This window comes from Zeus faber (assembly GCF_960531495.2).
Source record: "Zeus faber genome assembly, chromosome: 8".
NCBI classification, from domain to species: Eukaryota; Metazoa; Chordata; class Actinopteri; order Zeiformes; family Zeidae; genus Zeus; species Zeus faber.
In genome coordinates, this window is record NC_137195.1 from 15,712,766 (window position 1) to 15,734,981 (window position 22,216).

At 47.2% G+C, this 22,216-nt stretch overlaps 1 protein-coding gene across 1 annotated transcript in view; it reads left to right on the plus strand.

Annotated features, from left to right (window-relative positions):
- The window catches only part of grik5 (glutamate receptor, ionotropic, kainate 5), a 31,606-nt gene extending 12,246 nt beyond the window's left edge, over nt 1–19,360 (plus strand). Inside the window, 13 exon segments of the mRNA XM_080005710.1 lie at nt 721–873; nt 3,570–3,674; nt 6,911–7,018; nt 8,820–9,023; nt 10,479–10,592; nt 11,309–11,418; nt 11,630–11,803; nt 12,504–12,627; nt 12,633–12,668; nt 14,195–14,420; nt 15,151–15,279; nt 16,484–16,605; nt 18,220–19,360. Of these exon segments, the coding sequence (XP_079861836.1) occupies nt 721–873; nt 3,570–3,674; nt 6,911–7,018; nt 8,820–9,023; nt 10,479–10,592; nt 11,309–11,418; nt 11,630–11,803; nt 12,504–12,627; nt 12,633–12,668; nt 14,195–14,420; nt 15,151–15,279; nt 16,484–16,605; nt 18,220–18,852 (2,238 nt within the window). The 3' untranslated portion in view covers nt 18,853–19,360.
- Nucleotides 19,361–22,216: the final 2,856 nt, after the last annotated feature.

Genomic DNA, 22,216 nt, shown 5'->3' on the forward strand with positions numbered 1-22,216 from the left:
GCAAATTTGGACCGGAGCGTTTCATCACACAGACACATCTGACAAACACACAGGAACAAGCAGACTGTGTGTTCCGATAAGCAGAGTGCACACACACACTCACACAAATCAAGCTCTAGATACACTTTGGTTTGAGCTTTGTCTATGTGTTTGAATGATCACACCAGTGTCTAAGTGGGTTTTGGCCTGTTTCCATCGAGCAGAATCCATTTATATTACCCCTGACTGTTTTCCTGATCACGGCTCACGTGTTTAACTTTTAAAATTCTCTATTTAGAGGTTTTGGAAAATTATACCCTGTTTTTTGTAATTTTGCTGTATTTTGTAATCGTTAATTCCACATTGAAGCCTTTCCGCTTTCGCCTTTTCGGAAGGAAATGAAGTCAATTTTAAAAAAATCAAAAAATGTGAGCGTTTGTTGGGAAAAAGGTTGTGGGGTAGAATGTGTGCGTTGGTAGTAAACTAGAAACTAGGACGAGTTTACTAGTACTACTAAATAGTACTAATAAAGGGGCTAAGACTCAATCTACTCCTACAGACGGAGTAGAGGAAGCTCAACTGTCTTTTGGATCCATATCTGACGCACTTTTCCCCTCCCTTTATATTTATTTTTCGGGCATCCCCCCCCGTCTCCCCCATTTTCCTCGTACCCATGTTTTTTATATTTTTCCTTTGTCATTCCTTCCTCCTCCTCCTCCTCCCTCTCCTCCTCCTCCACAGCTCTCATCTGCGCTGATGTTTGACGCGGTGCACGTGGTGGTGGGGGCCGTCAGGGAGCTGAACCGCAGCCAGGAGATTGGAGTGAAGCCGCTGAGCTGCACCTCGCCCCAGATCTGGCAACACGGGACCAGCCTCATGAACTACCTGCGTATGGTGAGCCACTGCAGACGGCGCCGATCAATGCAGTCCGTCCTTGATTTGCATAAAGACATACAGCAATATGGAAATGCCAACATGCATGCATACACGGATCAGTAAGCACGGTGAACATACCTATCTGCACACACATATAGATGCATACACAGATTGTACATACATATTACCCCAAGTTTTGTTATTCAAATCATATGTAATAACATTTTATGACATAGACTACGCTAGGGAAATGTCCGCTTCATACAGTATGTAAATAGAGGCTTATAATAGTAGAGGCAATGAGATTCATTATTCATATACAGTATATATGTGTGTATATATATATATATACACACACACACACAGAAACACACACACACACACACACACACACACACACAAACAGATCAGCCACAGCACTCAAACCACCGCTAATAACCACTAATATTGTGCAGGTCTCCCTCCACAAGGACTCCACAAGACCTCTGAAGGTGTCCTTTGGTATCTGGCACCAAGACGTTAGCAGCAGATCCTTTAAGTCCAGTAAGTTGCAATGTGGGGCCCCCGTGGATCACACTTGTTGTTCCAGCACATGCTCTATTGGATCAGACCCTAACCCCGGCCATCCACATGATTTAGTAGAAAACGTGATTCATCAGACCAAGCCACCTTCTTCCATCGAAAGCATCTACAATGTGCAGGTGAGCGTCAGAACTGGATCATGGAGCAATGGAAGAAGGTGGCCTGGTCTGATGAATCACGTTTTCTTTTACATCATATGGATGGTCGGGGTTAGGGTCCGATCCGATGGAGCATCTGTTGGATGTGCTGGAACAACAATACCGATCCATAGGGACCCCACCTCGCAACTTACAGGACTTTAAGGATCTGCTGCTAACGTCTTGGTGCCAGATACCACAGGACACCTTCAGAGGTCTTGTGGAGTCCATGCCTCGATGGGTCAGAGCTGTTTTGGCGGGACAAAAGTGACCTATACAATATTAGTGGCTATTGGTGATGGTTTAAATGTTTTGGCTGATCCGTATGATATATATATATATATATATATATATATATATATATATATATATATATATATATATATATATATACACACAATAGACAGTGATGTTTATATTATATTACATTTTAGAAATGCTCCTTGAAAACGAAAAAAAATTGTGCTTAAAAATGTCCTTGAAAGTCCTTGAATTTTATTTTGTAATGCCAGAATGAACCCTGTATACCACACACACTCACAGACACACACACATACACACACAGACACACACACACACACACACACACACACACACACACACACACACACACACACACACACACACACACACTATGGAAATGCATTACTGCACCGGCTTGCTGCTACGCATACATATTCTTAAATTTTTATTCATACATATACTGTTGACAATAATAACTATAAATGCACTGATACATAGACACACGCTGACAAACAGACACTCACGTTTGCATAAAAAAATACATCGAAATAGTCCTCATGGGAGAAGGTACTTTACTCTGTCATGACTGAATATCATCGAATACTTATACATTGATACAATAACATACTCTATATTTGCATGTCCTCGTTCGGGTGCCCTCCATATCCTTATTGCAAACACCATATGCTCTGTACACATAGCGTATGTGTGCCACATATGTAGCGCGCTGTACGTCACATGCTCGGTGCGCTGCCATCGCCGTTAAGCCGTGCCACGTTGCTGTGAGTAAACGTTACTCTCCCTCCTGCCGCATGTGGGAGTAGCCTCTCGTCGCCTCGTGTCATCCTCCTTGTCATCTCTCATTTTCCGGCTGTGTGTCTCCTCCGACGGCAACCGTTCGACGGGGATGCCTGCCGCTCCACCCCTCCGCCCCCCTCCACCACCTCCTCCACCCCTCCATCCCTCATTGTCTGCCCCCCACCGGCCTGACATCTGTCTGCGTTAGCCGGCCTCGCGGCATCTCCTGCATCCACGCCGCTCGTCTCGGCTCCAGTCGACTCTGCCGGCACCTGGTGTTTGATGCGGAGCTGTGAGTCCCACTTTATTGAGGGGCTGTTTACCGCCTTGCGTGCTCCCTGTCTCCTTCTCCTTAGCCCCTGAGGTGGATGGCACCTTATTGAACCATCCCGAGACGCTCGAAACTCCTGCTTACTGTTTACTTTTTATTTGTATTTTATTTATTATCTCTTTTCGTTATCTCTTTCTCCCTTTTCTCTCTCTTTGTGCCTATTTTGCTTTCTCCCTCATCACTGCTGATGTTGTTTTTTTTTCATTTGAGAACAAGATGGAAAGTATAATAACCAACTTCACACCCAGGGAGGGGAATGAAAAGAATTTGTCTCCGTCTCTCGGTTCTTCCCTATTTTTTTTTTTTTCTAATATCTCTGTACTTTTCCGTCCTTGTTTCTCTTCTCTCACCCCTCCTCCCCTGCCTGCTCTTCACTCCCCTATCCTTCCTATCGCCCTACTCCTCTTTCTCTTCTTATTTATAAGTCCAACATGTTTGTTTTTTTTATCTTCACATTATCTCCCTTTATCTATATCTAATCCACCCTTGACTTTATCTCCAGTATCTCTCGGTAAATCTCTTCCAGACTTAACTTGTTGAAAGTGGCTATACACCGTTGAAATAAATTGAACATGACTTGATTTGACTCCTGTTCCCTGATATCTCTCTCTCTCTCATACCAGGTTGAGTATGATGGCCTGACAGGCCGGGTGGAGTTCAACAGTAAAGGCCAAAGGACTAACTACACCCTGAGGATCCTGGAGAAGCACCGAGGAGGACACAAAGAGGTCAGGAGGCTCCTTTCGTCCTGTGGCACTTCACTATTCCCTTGCAGACAAAAGGGAAATAAGTTCCTGGCCACCTGATCCAGGCCTGATCTCAGATCGCCCGAGGTGTTTAACACCGAGGTCGGCATCATCGCGGGCTCCCTCCTCCGTCCTGCTGATGGCGACCACATTTTAGATTTGATTTTCTGTTTTTCATACACCTTGTGTATTGTGTGTCTGCACCAGCCAGACACACAATACACAGTAAAGCCGGGAAACACACAAAAAAAAAACTCCACCAAAGCTCAAACCGGAAGGAGATTGAAACCGCCCATTCGTGACACTCCATTTTAGTGATGACTCCACCAATTCCAAGGACTTTGGTGGTTGGCCCTAAACAAAAACCAATTGAGGCCCCACGACGAAGTCTATGATTACCTAAATCACACACTCCACTCACAGCTGAGTGGAGGAAGTAATTTCTCTGCAGTTATCAATTATTAATGAGGTAATTTTTGGTCTTTGGTGTGAAATGGGCATGTTCAGCTTTTGATGCAGGAAACCAAGGAATCAAATCAAGGACGATCAACTATGTAACTAATACTCTCAAATAGAGAGTATTAGTTACAGTAACATCTAAACCCGAATACATTTTTGAATGCATAAGCAACAAACTTGAACCGTTAAGAAAAATTATGTATTTAATTTATAGCAAAAAAAACAAAACCCTACAATACAGGGTGGATGGTCCTGCTCCAAACGTCAAATGATAATTCCGTTTTCTTTTCTTTATTAATTATTTTCTGATCAACCCGAAAACCGCAGTGATTGGCATCGGAATCTTTTCAATTGATCCGGTATCGAGGGGATAAGCTTCAGCCAACCGCCGATGGGCCAATCGCTCTCTCTGAAAAATCTTCACTCAAAGGGCTCTTTTTTTTTTTTTTTTTTTTGGCACTAAGGGGCTCAGACCATTATGAGAACTGTCTGAAGACTCCTTTCATTATTACCGAGAGCTCCAACTAATTGAGCGTGATTGCTCCATTGTACTAGGCGTCGCGGCTCCGTGCGCGGCCATCGACTGAAGCTGTTCTCTCAATACTGGATCCATTTTTAGAGGATTCTGTAATAATGCCACTCACTGAGATTGACTTCCAGTGACGGGGGGGGGGGGGGAACTGGAGCTTTCCTTTAACACACAGGCTACAAGCATTATTGATAGCGACAGAGCGCTACAAGAATACCATTTGTGCCGTATTTTACGTTCATCCCTTTAGAAGACGCTTTGGTCCCAAGCCACTTACATGTGAGGCGAGAAACAATCAAAGCAAACGTCGACAATAGGAGCAACCTCAAATTGAAGTGCCTGAGCATCGGTTTCCAAATTCAACCCGATTTCAAGTGCAAGACAGCTGTAGAGTGGTTTTTCGATGTGTAATATGATAAGTACTCATATGTTGTTAGTGCAATTATGTCAATACAACAACTTCAAACTCATTGAGTCAACATCAACAAGAACAGTAATAGTTAGTCATAGCCTGAGAGCGGATCAGGTCTTCAGGTGTTTTTTGAAGGTTGTGAATGAGCTGGGTGTAGCTCCTAACACCATATGTGCACCACGCATGAGGAAGCGTCTGGATTGAGAACTCGCTCCCAGCGGCGGAGGCACCACCAGCCGCCGCTCATTTGCAGACCTCAGAGCAGCGGGTCCGACCAAGCGGTTGTGTTATTTGGGTTTGTTGTTGATACGTATGTAGCCATGTGCTTGCACCCTCAGTCTGTAGATAACATGCGCGTGCAGCTTCTGCTGGCCGGTTCTGTGATGTGGAATTTCCCTGGGGAAGCACTGTAGACACGGCAGGCTTCCTAACGCGCATGAAAAACACCCTCAGTTTACCTTTATTCGCGGCCCTTCTATCGTCTGCTCGTGTCCCCCCCCCTCCTCTGTGTGGCCTCGGGTCAGAATTGAATTTTCGGGGCCTTTGTTTCTCATCCTTGAAAGAGTCCTCTTTCCCAATTTCAGGTTGAGCATTTAGTCGACCAGGTTGGCCTGAATCATAAAAAAGGAACAACATTTCATCCTAGCTCGATATTTAGGATCCCAGTAGCACACTCATTCACATTTACTTAGCAGTTATAATACTGCACACTATTTATGATTATTAATTTATTTTATTTATTTATTTTGTTAACATCTTTATTAATCCCTCTGGGGGAAATTAGGCAACCCATCCTACACCTAGGAGCAGTGGGTAGCCATGGTACATCTCCAGCTCTTTGTCAGTGCCTTGGTCAGAGGCTCCGGCAGGAATATCGAGCCCCGCAATCCCGTCTTTTGATGGTGGGAGGAAACCAGAGCACCCGGCAGAAACCCACACAATCCTCGCAGTGGTGGTGTAGTGTAACAATCAACAGGACTTTTCTCACAGCGGACCGTAGCGCAAGAGGAAGGTGCAGTGCATGAGCAATGCACACTGCGCTACACCTGTGTTTTCGAAATCAGGGTTTAATGAAGCGCGAGCGCACACATTACCGCAGATCTGGATTAAGGCGATCCCGTCGCGGTTCATTAGTTCGGCAAAACACTTATTTTCCATCTGCCTTTAAAATACTGTTGCAGGGTACAGCGTGAGCCGGCTTTCCAACGTGTTTACAGTAAACGCCGCCGCATAACAAAACCCCAAACCTGCTGTAGTGGGAGAGTTTTGGCGCCTTATTGGCTAGAATTTACATCTAAACTCTGAATGTCAGCTCACCTCTCTGCAGCGGCAGCGCCTACAGGCAAGAGGAATACAGCCATCTTAAATGTCATGTGAGGGCGGGAGATGTGGCGCAGAAAAATACGTGTTTTTGTCTGTAGTGTCGTTAGCTCTTATCTGACCTATTGGCAGATGCATTGTGGTTTTTTTTTCCAAAGAGCCAAGCTTCTATGTAAATTGCTGTGCATTTAAGTAGCAGCTTTCTCTTAACCTCCGTATGCTACCACAGGTGAATGTCTCCAGTGGGGACAATGAAATAATGAGCAAATACAGTGTGTGATTGTATGAATACTAAAACAACGCGCAGTACCGTTAAGCACACAAAGGCACTCTCGGTAATGGCTCGATAGATTGAATCTACTTACTGTGCCTGCTTAATTGCAATGGATGGTGTGTGCTACAGTATGAGAGTCACAAGGAGGATAGAGCGTAATGGTGCATTATTTTTCCCCGCAATAGCCATTGATTTTTATCCCACCTGCTTCCTTCCGTTGTCAGATCGGGATCTGGTTCTCCAACAACACCCTGGCGATGAACTCCACCAGTCTGGACATCAATGTTTCGGAGACTCTGGCGAACAAGACCCTCGTCGTCACCACCATACTGGTGAGTTCACACTTCCCTCTCTCGACTGCCGCCGCTGATTTCGCTGTCACTGTGTCCCCCGTGGAAACTGATGGAACGCGGGGGGAAATGTCTCATCGTGATGACTTTATTATCTCCGGGAAGAGGGCACTTTAACATCTCCTCGTCCTATGGTTTAATGTGGAAGCCGCGATGTTTTGATCTCCGCTGAAGTCGCAGTGACCGTGTGGTGACAAGCGCCTCGGCCAAAGCGACAAATGTCCAATCATCATTCCCATATATGAAATTTATGGCTGAATGGTGTCCTACAAAAGTAATCAGCTTCTTATCACATTCTCCATGAGCCCAACAAAATTTCTTATATATTCTGAATAATCAACGTCTCCTGCAGTGCCTGCTTGTTATTTCTATCTCCCTTGCCGTACATTTCCGATTGGGTATCAACTAGGGGTGTCACAACTCCGATTCAATATCGAAAATCGACGGAAATTGAGAGTTTGATTTTGAACTTCAAGTTTACAAGCAGGTTCGCGATTCTCCCTGTGAGGCGACTGTGGGAGCACTCCAGCAGCTTCCCTCATTAGTAAGTCGTATCCAGGCCAATCTGTGCCCAATAATCAGGGAGTGCGACAGGCGGGAACTAACCTAGCCTTCACCTTGTGCTTTTTTTCCTTCTCACTAATTTTCACCCGGATCATTGCATACGCTGTATATTCCCATGCACACAACTAATTTTCACATTCCTCCACCACTAGCCCCAGGTGAGACCAGGCTTTGTTGGATCATTGTCTGTGAACAGACGGAGTCCAGCAAAGCCCGATGTCTACCCTTCTGTAGCTTCCATAAAATAGAAAGAGTCCGAGGCCTCCTCGGTGTCTCGGTATCTCCGTTTCTCGGTGTCTCGATGTCTCTCTCTCTCTCTCTCCGAGGTCCCGTTTGTGCGTCTTGGAACTCCCGCTCATCCCGCCGTGTGTGTAAGAAACACACATTAAGAAAACCGCTCGCCCCAAGTCAAGCCAGTCGGCGCCGCTGGGGGCGCTGTTTTCCCTGACTCGGAGCAGGTGTGCCCCGGCGGCGTTTGCAGACTGCGCCTTAACCGCGCCCCTCTGCCACATGCGTTCTAATAATTTAAAGAAAAAGTGTGCACCAATACAATAAAATTGAGTATATTTTATAATGTGTCCACTTGATTTGTCCACTTGAGAGTGCAGAACAGAGTACTGGCAGCTTGTGAGAAGTGCCGGTACGCACCAGCACGCGCTTCACAAGAGTAGTTAATGTTATGGATATGATTTGGATTGCGATATCAAAGATAAGATAATAATGTTAAACGGAAAATGTTGCCGTGATATGATGAATAGAATTAGGAAATAAGTCCGATTAGAGAAGAAAGTACAGACTGGACACGGATGCAATGGACGGAGAAGAGATACGGACTTGCAGCAGTGTTGAAAAGTTTGTCTCTTTTCAGTGAGCCGGATGATCCGGCTTACTGAAAAGAGACGGCTCTCATGGCTCCCAAGCATTTCTTTTGTCTATGAAATTGTATGAAATATTTTGTTTACATTTATTCCACTACAAAAAGAATAACATTATTTATTATTTGTTGAATAATGTGACCGGACTCAAAGTTACTTATTGGGAAACAAGTGTGTTTTTCTTTACAAATCAAGAGTCAAGACAAAAATTGAAAGTCAAATCAAATCATGGATTTGGAGAATCGTGCCAGCCCTAGTATCAACGATCGTAGGAGTCACCAACATATTTGTGTTCTTGAAGAAGATCTGTGGAGTTCAACCGTCCCTCATGTCTGCTCCTCCAGGAGAACCCGTACGTGATGCGTAAAGGCAACTACCAGGAGTACCAGGGCAACGACCAGTACGAGGGCTTCTGCGTGGACATGCTGCGGGAGCTGGCCGACATCTTGAAGTTCTCCTTCAGGATCAAGCTGGTGGACGACGGGCTGTACGGGGCGCCCGAGCCCAATGGATCCTGGACCGGGATGGTGGGAGAGCTGATCAACAGGGTGCGTGTGTGTTGACTCACACACGCACACATTGACAGACACACACACACACACACACTCACACGCGTGCACATGCACACACGCGCGCGGGCGCACACACGCACATGCACACACACGCACACACACACACACACACACACACACACACACACACACACACACACACACACACACACACACACACACAATTAAAGATACTGAAATGCACATTATGCAAAAACAGCTCAAGTTGCTCACACCAGCGTCCTCGCAGAAAAACCCCTAAGGCACAACCCCTAAGCTCACACACATTCACACACAGGTACTGTACACACTACACAAAACTCACACACAACACCGCACGTACAACCCCAGACGGACCACCTTACACACACACACACACACACACACACACACACAGACACACACTACAGTGCAACACAGCCCCAAACCCCAACTCTGCTGGAACTTCCAATGTCTCAAACTGCCCTCAGCAGGGAATTAAGACTCTTATCTAGGGCAATACAGTACCTGACTTGATGATTCCCAAAGAGAGAGAGAGAGAGAGAGAGAGAGAGAGAGAGAGAGAGAGAGAGAGAGAGAGAGAGAGAGAGAGAGAGAGAGAGAGAGAGAGAGAGAGAGAGAGAGAGAGAGAGAGAGAGAGAGAGAGAGAGAGAGAGAGAGAGTGAGTGAGTCGGGGGCCCATTCCCTACAATTGTCAGTGCCGACTTGCCCCCCCTCCAGCCTTTTCTCCATTCTGTTCTGTTCCCAACCCCCGGCCTCCCCACTCCGGTCCCAGTGTGCCCGTCGCGGATAGTCTGGTGGTGGAGGACAAATGAGAGCCTCTCTCTGCTTAATAACCATACGGTAGACTTCAATTACCAGGCTCTGGTCCCCGTGTGGGGTCTGCCGCACTGGTGCCCCCCCTCCACCCCCGACTCCCCCGCTCCCTTCCGCTGCCCTCCCATTTGCCTGATCACTCAGCTCTAATTAGTAGCCCATGTTCCTCAATTAGCTTTTAATGGAAGAGAGTGAAGGCAACCAGAGGGACCGGTAACCTGCAAGCCCTCACACAGGTGCAGAGCAAATGCACCTCGCACTTTGGTGCAAATAGCCATGCTGGTAGCCTTATACTGTATCTGTGTGTGTGTGTGTGTGTGTGTGTGTGTGTGTGTGTGTGTGTGCGTGTGTGTGTCTGTGTGCGCGCGCTGCGCACATGCGTGTGCGCGTGTGGGTGCGTGGTGAGGGTTGTGTTACAGATACATGTTGTTTTTCATTTTTATTTCCTTTCTTGGCAAATGGGGAACATGATTCATTTTTGTCATTGCCTGGATAAACATTGTACCAAGCGTAGCTGTCATCGCAACGTCGAGCGCTTTTCTATTTCTGTAGCACTCTCTAACCCCACTTCTCTTTCCTCTCTCTCTCTCTCTCTCTCTCTCCCTCTCTCGTTCTCTCTCTCTGTCCAACCCACAGAAAGCGGACCTGGCCGTGGCCGGCTTCACCATCACGTCGGAGAGGGAGAAAGTCATCGACTTTTCCAAGCCGTTCATGACCCTGGGCATCAGCATATTGTACAGAGTTCACCTGGTGAGCGTGTCAATCCCCGGGTCAAAGGTCGCCTGGTCACCAGCTGACACCGAATCTGGAGTCTAGATATGGGATGTATCGGATTTCACCGCTGTTGTTTGAGCTGTACTTAAAGAAGGCTGCAGGGCCACCGCAGATTAGATAGCTCTCACCGGGGCAATGTTGGATAGATGGAGTTCATAAGGAATTAGGTCGGATTACGTTCCTTCTTGGATATCTCTCCCTGCAGTGCTTGGACTATGTAACGGTAGTTGGTATCGATGGGGTTAATTCTCTATGTGTCCATACTGCACCATATAGGTATGATTTAACGTACTGGATACAGAGATAGATATATAGAGAGAGAGAGAGAGAGAGAGAGCGCGAGAGCTGCGACCGGGGAACAGCGGCAGCTTCACATTGCTAATGAGCTTTTGGGCCCCAGCCAGCGAGGCTTCGGGAGACGCATTGTGGAGCGGGACGTTTATGGATCACGGCGTAAGCGAATCAAAGCCACCGCAGTCCTCCAGTGCAGGCGGACGTCCAGTGGCGCCCCCCCTCCCCCCTCCCACCCCTCCACCCAACCACTCTGACAGGGGAGACGCTCCTCTAATCTGCCTGCCTGTCACTGTTTCTGCTTCTCTATCTCTTTATCTCATTTCTATCGCTCTCTCTCTCTCTCTCTCTCTCTCTTTCTCCCTTCTCTCTCTCTCTCTCTCTCTCTCTCTTGTCTGCAGGGGAGGAAACCGGGCTACTTCTCATTCCTCGATCCCTTCTCCCCTGCTGTGTGGCTCTTCATGCTGCTGGCTTACCTGGCTGTCAGCTGCATCCTCTTCCTGGCTGCAAGGTCAATACATTACATCACACCTGTCGTCAGCCTCCGCAACACACATACGTTATGTAGCAGATAGCGCGTTTTCCATCTTTTCCCTCTTTCCGCCGCACGGTTTAGATAAATCATATGATTTAATGCTGGCAGAGCACATAATTCTCTCGTGCAGGCTGAAAACCGCACGGGCTGTACTGTACCGTATCCCCGTTTCTCCCCCGAATCGTAGGCTGAGTCCCTACGAGTGGTACAACCCCCACCCGTGTTTGCGGGAGCGCAGGGACATGCTGGAGAACCAGTACACGCTGGGGAACAGCCTGTGGTTTCCAGTGGGTGGCTTCATGCAGCAGGGATCAGAGATCATGCCGCGCGCCCTCTCCACCCGATGTGTCAGCGGGGTGTGGTAAGTCAGAGGCCGTCGCTGCGTCTGTGCACGAGCGTTAGGATGCGCTTGCGCTTTCATAACGTTGGACGTGTTGTGCTTGTTGTATCTTTTTTTTTTTCACAGTAGTTGGTTTGACACCTTGCTTCAAAAACAATTGCAACCCTTGCTTTCTGGACCTGTGTACACCTCAACCCAGTATCAAAAACACATTGAGTTTAGAGTTTAAGCGGTTTTATTATCCTATTTGTCTAATTTAGAAGCTTTATTGGGATAATTATTTTAACAGTTTATTATATATAGTTTCCTACAGCATGTTAAGCAGCCAAAAAGTCTGTATGAACATAATAATAGCAGGATATACAGTAGTGCCAGGAATTCAATTAATAAAACATAAGGAAAGAATAAATGTATGAGGTAGGGCAACGTTAAAAAGAGCATCCCAGACGGGAGGGTAATTAGATATGATTTTGGGTTATTGCAGATGGGTTTTTCCACTATAATCGTTATTTTCACATTTGCCATTCATTATTTCTGAAACAACAATATTTTTGCCTTTATCCATCAAATTAACATCCCTAGCAACAATGGACAAAGCGATATAGCAATACTGGGATGAAGACCATCAGTATAAGAATCCAAACTGAAAAAAAAAAAGAATTGTCCGAGAGGAAAAACTAATTGGATACACTTTCCCCTGACTTGTCCTTCTTCCTGCCAGGTGGGCGTTCACGCTGATCATCATCTCCTCGTACACGGCGAACCTGGCGGCGTTCCTCACCGTCCAGAGGATGGAGGTCCCCATCGAGTCCCCGGACGACCTGGCGGACCAGACCAACATCGAGTATGAACCATCCACGGAGGAAGCACCATGACCTTCTTTATGGTACCAACTGTGTGTGTGTGTGTGTGTGTGTGTGTGTGTGTGTGTGTGTGTGTGTGTGTGTGTGTGTGTGTGTGTGTGTGTGTGTGTGTGTGTGTTTACATTGTGTATGGAACTAACATTAGAGTGCTCACAGTTAATATTGAATCACCTGATAAGCGATAATTTGAGCGGGCCGCGATCATTTTGTATCTGAGTAGTCTCAAAGTCCACCCAAACCTTGATGTTTCAATGTCCATAGATATAGCTTCTGCACTACGGACACATGTATTATTACACTCGTATGAACTTATACTAATTGTTAATCCCGATAATTTCTTTATAACTAATATTATGATCCAGGTCTTTGCGACGGTGCTCAGGGCGCCTCCTTCTTGTCATATTTGCTGCGATGCCTCCAAACTCCTCCGCGGTTGTTCTCTTTGGCTGTTTGCGTTTGTGTTAAGTGGCTGACTACCTGTGTTTGCTGATGAGAGCGCTGAAGGCATCTGGGTTGTGTGTGTTAGTGTGTGTTTGCGTGTGTTTGCTCGGGCAAAAGTATATTGTATAACAAATATGTTTTTTTTCATTACGTGTGTGTGTGTGTGTGTGTGTGTGTGTGTGTGCATGCATGGTTGTAGAGCTGTGAGCTCGCCGAGGAGTGGGTGTGTACTTCTGTGTGTGTGTATGTCTGTGTGTCTGTGTGTGTCTGTGTGTGTGTGTGTGTGTGTGTGTGTATTTTTGTATTCCTTTGGTGTCTGCATGAGGAGGATATGAAAAACTCTGTGGTCTCTGTTTGCTTACACGAGCCTCTCTTGATGTCACAGCACATTACCTTTCTCCATACCTAATCGGCACGCACACACACACACGCACGCACGCACACACACACACATACACGCACGCACACACGCACGCACGCACGCGTGCACACACACACACACGCGCACACACACACACACACACAAACACACACACATTTCAGTGCACCGCCCCACCTTCTTATTTCCTTTTTCGTTCGCACACAGCTCAAATAGATAGATAGAACATGTAATTGGACACTTAGTCACTTTATCCTGTTTTTGAGCGTGTCAACATTTTTTGGCAAGGCCCCGCACCGCCTCCCGCGTTCACATTTATTTGGATTTTCCCGCCCGTCTCCACGAAAGACACGGGCGCATCGGTTGCATTATGAGCGAGTAATTCCTTTTTACTTGCCACCCTCTCTTTGCATCTGCTTACCTCGTTTTTCGTCCTATATTTATGTTCCTTCTACTTCTGCTCGTGCCCTTTCGCCTTCTCCCCTTCCAGACTTATCTCACCTGTGTAAATAAATTAGATAAAAAGCTTGGATATCTGTAAAACCTTGTTTCCCCGCCTTATCTCTCTCCGTTTAATCTGAACCTTTTCAAACACACACACACACACACGCACGCACGCATGCACATACACACACACACACACACACACACACACACACACACACAGATTTGTCCGCTGCAATCTTAAGAAAAAGCAACCTGTTCCATTAAATTTTTTTAATTTCCCAGAACTCCCGCTACCAGACGTACCAGCGCATGTGGAACTACATGCACTCCAAGCAGCCCATCGTGTTCGTCAAGAGCACGGAGGAGGGCATCGCTCGCGTGCTCAACTCCAAGTACGCCTTCCTGATGGAGAGCACCATGAACGAGTACCACCGTGGCCTCAACTGCAACCTCACCCAGATCGGAGGCCTGCTGGACACCAAGGGCTACGGCATCGGCATGCCGCTGGGTGAGGAGCGGGAGCAGGAGGAAGGGAGGACCGGAGGACCGGAGGGGTGGCGTGGGAGCCGGTGGTCCAGATGTTTGGGAAGGAACGGGGGATTTCATGCTGGGGGGACATTAACGGCCATCAGCTGGACCTTAGACGAGGGGGAGGTCAAGGTCGTGAGGGAAAGCGGCTCTGGGGAAACAGGGATTGGAGAGCTTCGAGACAGGCGGGCGAGGGTGTAGATAAACAGACGCTCGAGTTGGGGATGTGAGCGGTGAAAGAGTAGTACGTAGACAGGATATTACAGTGAGAGAACGAGATGGAGAGATGGATAGAAGGGGTCTGACAGCACAATAGCCTCTGTGTCACTTCTGGTGGAAATTGTCTTTAATTTCCTTTAATATTCTCCCGTCACCTCGCTCCACATTTCATTTTGCTTCTCTTACTGTACTGTACTCTCTCGCCGGGCTGACCGCTCCGTATAGAACTGCCTCTGGTTGTGATCGCGCTCTTTATCTCTCCCTAATCCCCTCTTTATTCTCGCGACCGAGAGCGCCTCGGCGCCATCTCGGAGACAATCCCTGATTCCATCACCCTCCTCTTCCCTGTCTCCCCTCTCGTCCTTTGTCTTCCCGTCTCCCTCGTTCTTGTCTGCCCGACCTCGCCCCCTTCATCTCTGGCCTCTCTCTCTCTCTCTCTCTCTCTCTCTCTCTCCCTCTCTTAATTCCTTTGGTTTGTTTTCGTCCTCCAGGCTCTCCGTTCAGGGACGAGATCACGCTGGCCATCCTCCAGCTGCAGGAGAACAACAGGCTGGAGATCCTGAAGAGGAGGTGGTGGGAAGGAGGCCAGTGTCCCAAGGAGGAGGACCACCGGGCCAAGGGTCAGTCCACCGCCGTCCTTCCCCTTCTCCTCCTCTCCCTCTCTCCCCCACCCCCCAGTCTTCTCACTCCTGCTAACAGTCCTCCTAATGGCTAATGCCGAAACCTAATGTCCTTGTGAGGGGTGCTTAGCGCAATCTACTGTCCTAAATGTTGGCTGTTTGTCTCAGGTGGCGCTTAATGGGGATTTTATTGGACAGCAATGGTGTGTGTGTGCGTGTGCGTGTGAGAGTGTGTGCGCTCGAGTGTCTGTGTTACCGTGTAATGTGCGTGTCCATGTTTGTCTCTGTGTTTGAATAAATGGTAACAGCAACATGGTATCATGGATCGGTGTCAATCCTCCTCCGTATGCAAATGCATATCCAATTCGGCATTCATGTTTTTAACACATTTGTGTCTCTGAATTGCAAAATATGAAGCATTTTTGTAAAAAAATATCGATGCCTGCGTTACAATGGAATGTTTTTTTTTTTCGTAGATATCATAAATACATCACTTTTTCTACACGGCATTTTCATAACTAGACAAATTACATGTATCAATGGCCGATATTTGACTTTGAACAAAATATTGATACCCGCAATATGACTTTTTTTTTTTTTTGCTAAATTTATTTACATCAACTAAAATAAATTATTTGAGTTTGACATGAAATCCCCTTTTTTTCAGGGGCGAAAATAACAATTTCACAACAATTTCACAACAATTTCACAACAATTTCGCAACGTCACATATCCATCTGGTTTCCATGGCGGTTTTCACAATGTCCATGTGTTTTCACCGTCAGAAACTCAAAAGATTACTTCGAAACAAAGTTTTAGTATAATATAATAATGACATTATATCACTACATAAGAACTCATGATATACTGTATACTCTTCGTGGTATACAGTTTACACTATATGTTTTTAATTTAAAAAAGGTGTGTGTGACAGTATGTATGTGTTGGTTCGTCTTTAACGTTTGTAAAAAGGGTTTGTCAGTATTGAAAACATGCTTGCTTACCGTTTCAATGCTGTTTGTTGCTGATTTTCGGATCATAGTGGATGATAGTGTCTATCTTTTCAGCATGCGAATCGTTTTTCAACTACATCCTGTTCTCTTCTATTGATATGCTAACATCCCAAGTAGACAATAAAGGTATAACAAGTCTGCAGAAGGAAAAAAAGTCAAATTCCACTCTCTTCTCCTCGCTGCCCTCCCAGGTCTTGGCATGGAGAATATCGGTGGTATCTTTGTGGTGCTTATATGCGGCCTCATCATCGCCGTGTTCGTGGCCATCATGGAGTTTGTGTGGTCCACACGCCGCTCGGCCGAGACTGACGAGGTACGACCCCATAGCTGCCCTCGCCGACCCCGCAGACACACCCCAGTAGGTTTCCATGGCAACCCGCCAACCCTTCCGCTGGTGTTGTGGTGTCTGTGTGCGCGTGCATGCGCGCGTGCGTGTGTGCGTGCGTGCATCCGTATGTGTGTGTGTGTGCGTGCGTGCGAGTGTGCGTGTGTGTGTGCGTGCGTGCGTGTGTGTGTGCGTGCGTGCGTGCGTGCATGTGCGTGTGCATGTGCGTGTGTGTGTGTACTTTTGCTGTTGGGGGGTTCCATGTGTTATGTGCATGTGTACTAAAAAAGAATGCTTGAGCGTGTTGCACTGTTCTGCTTTCCTGTCCCCGAAACGAGACCCTCGGTCAAAAGTTGACAAATACAGATTGTGCATTTGGTCGCATGCCGTGCCTGTACTTGGGTGGTTGTGCTCACCTCACATTTGTATAGTGGTCGTGAGCTAAACTGGACATGTGTGTAGAAGCAATATTGAGATATGCCAATATTTGCTTGCAAATTAAGAAGTAGTGTGTTCTTTCTTTCCCCCTGGCATTAAATGTCATGATGTATCTTCTTTTACATGCCTCACATGTACGCTGGTATTCTTCGTTTCCATTCTTGGATTACTTCTCACACATCGCACTGTGCATTTCCCGCTCCCTGTCTTTCTTTCTTTCTTTCTTCCTTTCTTTCTCTCTCTCTTTCTTTCTCTCTCTCTTCCTTTCTTTTTCTTTCTTTCTTTCTTTCTTTCTTTCATTCTTTCTTCCTTTCTTTCTTTCTCTCTCTCTCTTTCTTTCCTTCTTTCTTTCTCTCTTTTTTTTCCAAACACACACTTCCTGTCATTTGCCCATCAGTGTCTGCTCTCTGACAATGAGTACTGTTTCTGTTTGTGTGAGTGAGCACATGGTTTTTATTATCATTTAGATGAGACTGTTCTCTGTATCGTGGATGCTTTGTTGCATTTTGTTTGCCATGTCTGGAAGTCAGTCATGCTGTCGGAATGTGAAGAGAATTCTTACTTTATCTGTGTGCGTGCGCGCGTGCGTGAGTCCGTGTGTGTTGGTGTGTGTGTGTGTGTGTGTGTGTGTGTGTGTGTGTGTTTGCAAAGAGAATGGCGCACCGGTGCTGTTGAAGTGTGAATGTGTTTGTCGACGCACCTCAGTTTGCAGGCTTGCCTTTCTGTTCGTTGTGCATATTGCCATTACGGAGTACCCATTTTTGAAACATTTTGGTGTCCTGTGTTTGGATTGTAATAACTCTCTCTGCTCCTTGGATATTCTCCCATCTCTATCCAACTCCGCACAACCCCCCCCCCCCCACCCACGACATTTTAACTTATTTTTTTGATCCCATTCCCCAATTTGTTCCGCCTCTGTGCCCCCCCCTCACTCTTCCCCCTTTACCACCTTCCCGTGTCCGTCCCGCGTCCGACACCTTCTTTGTCTTTGCTTTTCTTTCTATCTTCCTCATTGTTCCTCTTCTGCTCCCCCTGTCTCTACTTTGCCTCCCCGCTGTTTTTTCTGCCTACTTTGCTTCTGTGCCACCTTTCCTTCCTTGGAATCTTCCCCTGCTCCTCTCCTTTCCTCCCCTTCTCCCTGGCTCCTCCCCCTTTCTCCCTCAGGTGTCTGTCTGTCAGGAGATGCTCACCGAGTTCCGAAACGCTGTGTCCTGTAAGAAGAGCTCGCGCTCCCGACGCCGTCGGCCCCTCGGCAGCTCGGCGGCCCTGCGCCACCCGACGCGCATCGCTCTGGGGGCCCCGCGGCCTCTGCGCCTGGTCCGCGAGATGCGCCTCAGCAACGGCAAGCTCTACAGCGGAGCCGGGCCCCTGACTGGCGGGGCCGGGCCGGGCGGAGGAGCAGAAGCATTAGGAGCCGCGGACCTGGGCCCTGGTCCCCAGCGGATCCTCGACGACCCCCTAGGGGCCAACACTACCCCTCCTCCCCCGGCCCCCACCCCCGTGATGCTGCCCCCCCGCGGCTGCACGCACGTGAGAATCTGCCAGGAGTGCCGGCGGATCCAGAACCTGAGGGCGGGACCCGGCCTGGGCTCAACCACCACGAGGATACCGCCCTCATCGGCGCCGCTTCCCCGGCTACCTCCACCCCCGCCCCCCTCATCCTCCAACACGGACAGTGAGGGCGGTGGAGGGCAGAGTCCCAGGCGGCTCCGCCACAGTCCCTCGCCTCACACCCCGCGGCCCACACCGCCTCCACAGAGCAGCAATACCACAGACCGGCTGGGGGACCAGGACTGAGACCGGAGACTGTGGGAGAAGTGCGGGGGGCTCTCGGGAACGCGACCGATGGTGGAGCTAAGGAACAATCTGGGCTGCCCGGACAAACAGCACTCCACTCCATAAGTGGGATTAATGGAAAGGAAAAGCGAAGGACATGGGGGAGGGAGAGCAAAAAAGCTGAACATAGGGAGGCCACTCAATGGAAAATGAGGCGACCTTTAAAAGCAGAATAGAGAAGTGGAGCCGCGTCCCCTTTCTCCGCGGAGCATGAGGACGAGCATGAACGCTCTTGCCCTTCGCCGACTGCCACCATACTGTAAAAAGGTTACCGGTTAAGTTGTACTTTTAAGGTGGCTTCCACAGTATCTGCCTGCCATCCACACAGAAAATCCGGTTCAATCGGGACAGAACTGAATGAGATATATCACTGTGGTAAAGCATATCAACAACCTGCTGGAGCTTTTCGAATCAATCGGCCGCTCTGTTCTCTCATTCCCTCCTCCTCCTCCTCCTCCTCCTCCTCTTCCTCCTCCTCCTCCTCTCACCCTTGTATTTGAGGAGCCCGGCTTAGCTCCACGGCTCCTCGTCGCTCTCGACGGACCGGCCTACGAGGATGTGCTCTGCCTGTGTGTCATCTAAACAAACCAGACTTTCAAATTGACAGAGAATTATTTCCCGTTGCTTATTTTTTTTTTTCTTTTTTTGTTTGTTTTGTTTTGTTTTGTTGTCTATATTGTTTTGTTACCATTGTTTTAAGTGGGAATTACAGAGAAAAGAATAAATAAAAAATAAAGACTATTTGTGGGTTATAACATCCTAAGGAAACATGACCAAGCCTAATTGTGTGGAAGTTTTGTGTCCCTCCCTGCATCCCGTAGAGGATTTTTTTTTTAGATTTCTCAAGTTTGCAGACACACACCCACGCACACACACGCACACACACACACACACACACACACACACATACAGAACGGGTCAATCAGAGGCAGAATAAACTGATCGGAGGTGCCGCTCCGGTCTATATTTAGAGAGCGAAACCAGCGTGTGTCCAGGTTTGACTTTGCGCTGACTGAAAGTTGGCCGGTAATCATCCAATTGTGAGAGGGAGTGTGTACCCGGTGATCTACCCCGTTCAAGCAGTGTGTGATAATCCGACAGCGACAAAGAGGGGGAGAGAGAGAGAGAGAGAGAGAGAGAGAGGGAGAGAGAGAGGGAGCACGAGGCTTTGAAATGTGAAATTAATGTTCCTCGTTATCCAGGGCAACACTTGCCAAGGCTTTACCTCCCCCCACCCCTCCTTCCCTACCTCTGTTCACACGGCATAAAGGAGAGAAAGAGACAGGTTAGGGGAAAGCTAGAGACAGAATGACAAATCCCTAATTGAACTACTTCCATTATTAGATCCGTCCTGATCTGGTAAATCTGGGCATCTTTTTTCGACGCCTTGTTCTCCTGCCAACAGACTATAGCTTGACTGTAGCTTCTCCTCCTCCTTCTTGTTTTTTTTTTTCTTTTCTCCCTAGCAGGGAGACGGCTCTGGCGGAGCGCAACAGAGGCAGCTGCCAGAGCCACAGTCTCACCACAGCCGATCCAGTCGATGCTGCGTTGCAGAGCGTCTTCTGATCGTCTAATTACTCCCCTCAGTGACAGGGTGGGCGGGAACGTCGTGAGACAAAATAAATCGAATTGCTGGATAAATACAGTACGGGTTGCTTTTATTTTAATTTTTTTTAACGCGGACAGAGAATTGCAGACTAATCTCGCGGAGGCCATTTTTGGCCGTGTTTTCGAGATTATATGATATGAAATGGTCATAGGCAATTTCCCCCGAACATTCCTGGCTCTTTTTATTAGCTTGTGGTCCAAGCTGTAGAAATGTTTGTGATAGTCTCATTAATATTTGCTCCTATGATCATGAGATTCCTAGATGTTTACACACACACACACACACACGCTTACATGATACTGTGAAATGGTACTTTTTTTGCAGTAGGGTTGCGACAGTGTTGTGGTGGATAATCATGTTGAACCGAAACCATGAGAAACATGTTTTTTTCTAAAAGATTAATATCTGCAGAGGAAGGCGTGGGCTTTAATGTCCCTTCCTCTCTGTTGTTAAGTGTTTACTCCGGCCTCATGTCTGGAATGGAGCCATTAGCCTCGCGCGCGCGCGCACACACACACACACACACGCACGCACGCACACACACACACACACACATACACACACACACACGCAGACACACACACGTGCACACACATACAATATACAGATAAGGGGTGGGTGGGTATTATTTATTATTATCATGAGTATTATTATAGTTTTCGTATTATTATTAAGTTATTAGAATATATGACACTAAATTTTAATTATTATTCTGATGAGAGAGAGAGAGAGAGAGAGAGCGAGAGAGAGATATTCTCTGGTGTATTTGTGAGGGGGTTTGGGCAGTTAGACTACAGTTACACCCCCCCTCCTCCCCCATCTCGATACACATCACTTTTGGAATTTAAAACGAAAAACTAGCATTTCCATATTGCATGGCGTCTGTGACAGTGATAGTTCACCCACTGCACCACATGCTTGGAGAAACACCTTGCTACAGGCGATTCTTTGTCTTTTTTTTTTTCGAATATAAATAGACGCAGCACACAAACAGTTTGAAGCAAGAGTCCTCGCTGCGCCTCCGCAAAGTCACATCCCCATTCGGAAGGAAGATCTTCCGGCACTAATTGTCGGCAAAATCCCAGAGGTCTTGATGAAACAAGTGAAGCAAAACATCTACCACATTATGTCCCCCAACCATCAGGTTTATCTCGCTCAACATCGTAGGGTCAGACATCGTAGGGAGAGGACGCAGGAGAGGATGGGTTGAAAAAATAAAAATAAAAATGACTGCGGCCCAAACCAGCACAAATCCTGTTTTGTAAACTTCAGGACACGAACGCCCGTAAATCCGGGTGTGATATTTTATTATTTTGAAATGACAATAAGGTTCTAATGTGGCTATAACCAGAGCAAAAAATAAATAAAAAATTAAAACACAGGGAAACAAACAGGAATAATAACAATAGGAAAAATGAACTATTAAATTACGATTCCAATGTGGTTTTTCCTCTTCTCCATTTACTAGAAAAATTGCTTCCCTCTAAAATAAATATCCCTACAACAGAGGAAAGTTAGACCAGACGAGTTAGTTCAGGGCCAAATCCACCAAACAAGGTAGCGCAACCAAACCCAAGCAGGACTCCACACAGTCCGTCAGCGTCAACAAACAGCTGTTTCCTCAAAATAAAATCTCTGTCATTTGTTTGTTTTGCTTCCTGTTTTGTGCGGTGGGACGGACGCAGGAGACAAAAACTCTCAGCGCCGGCCGTGAGG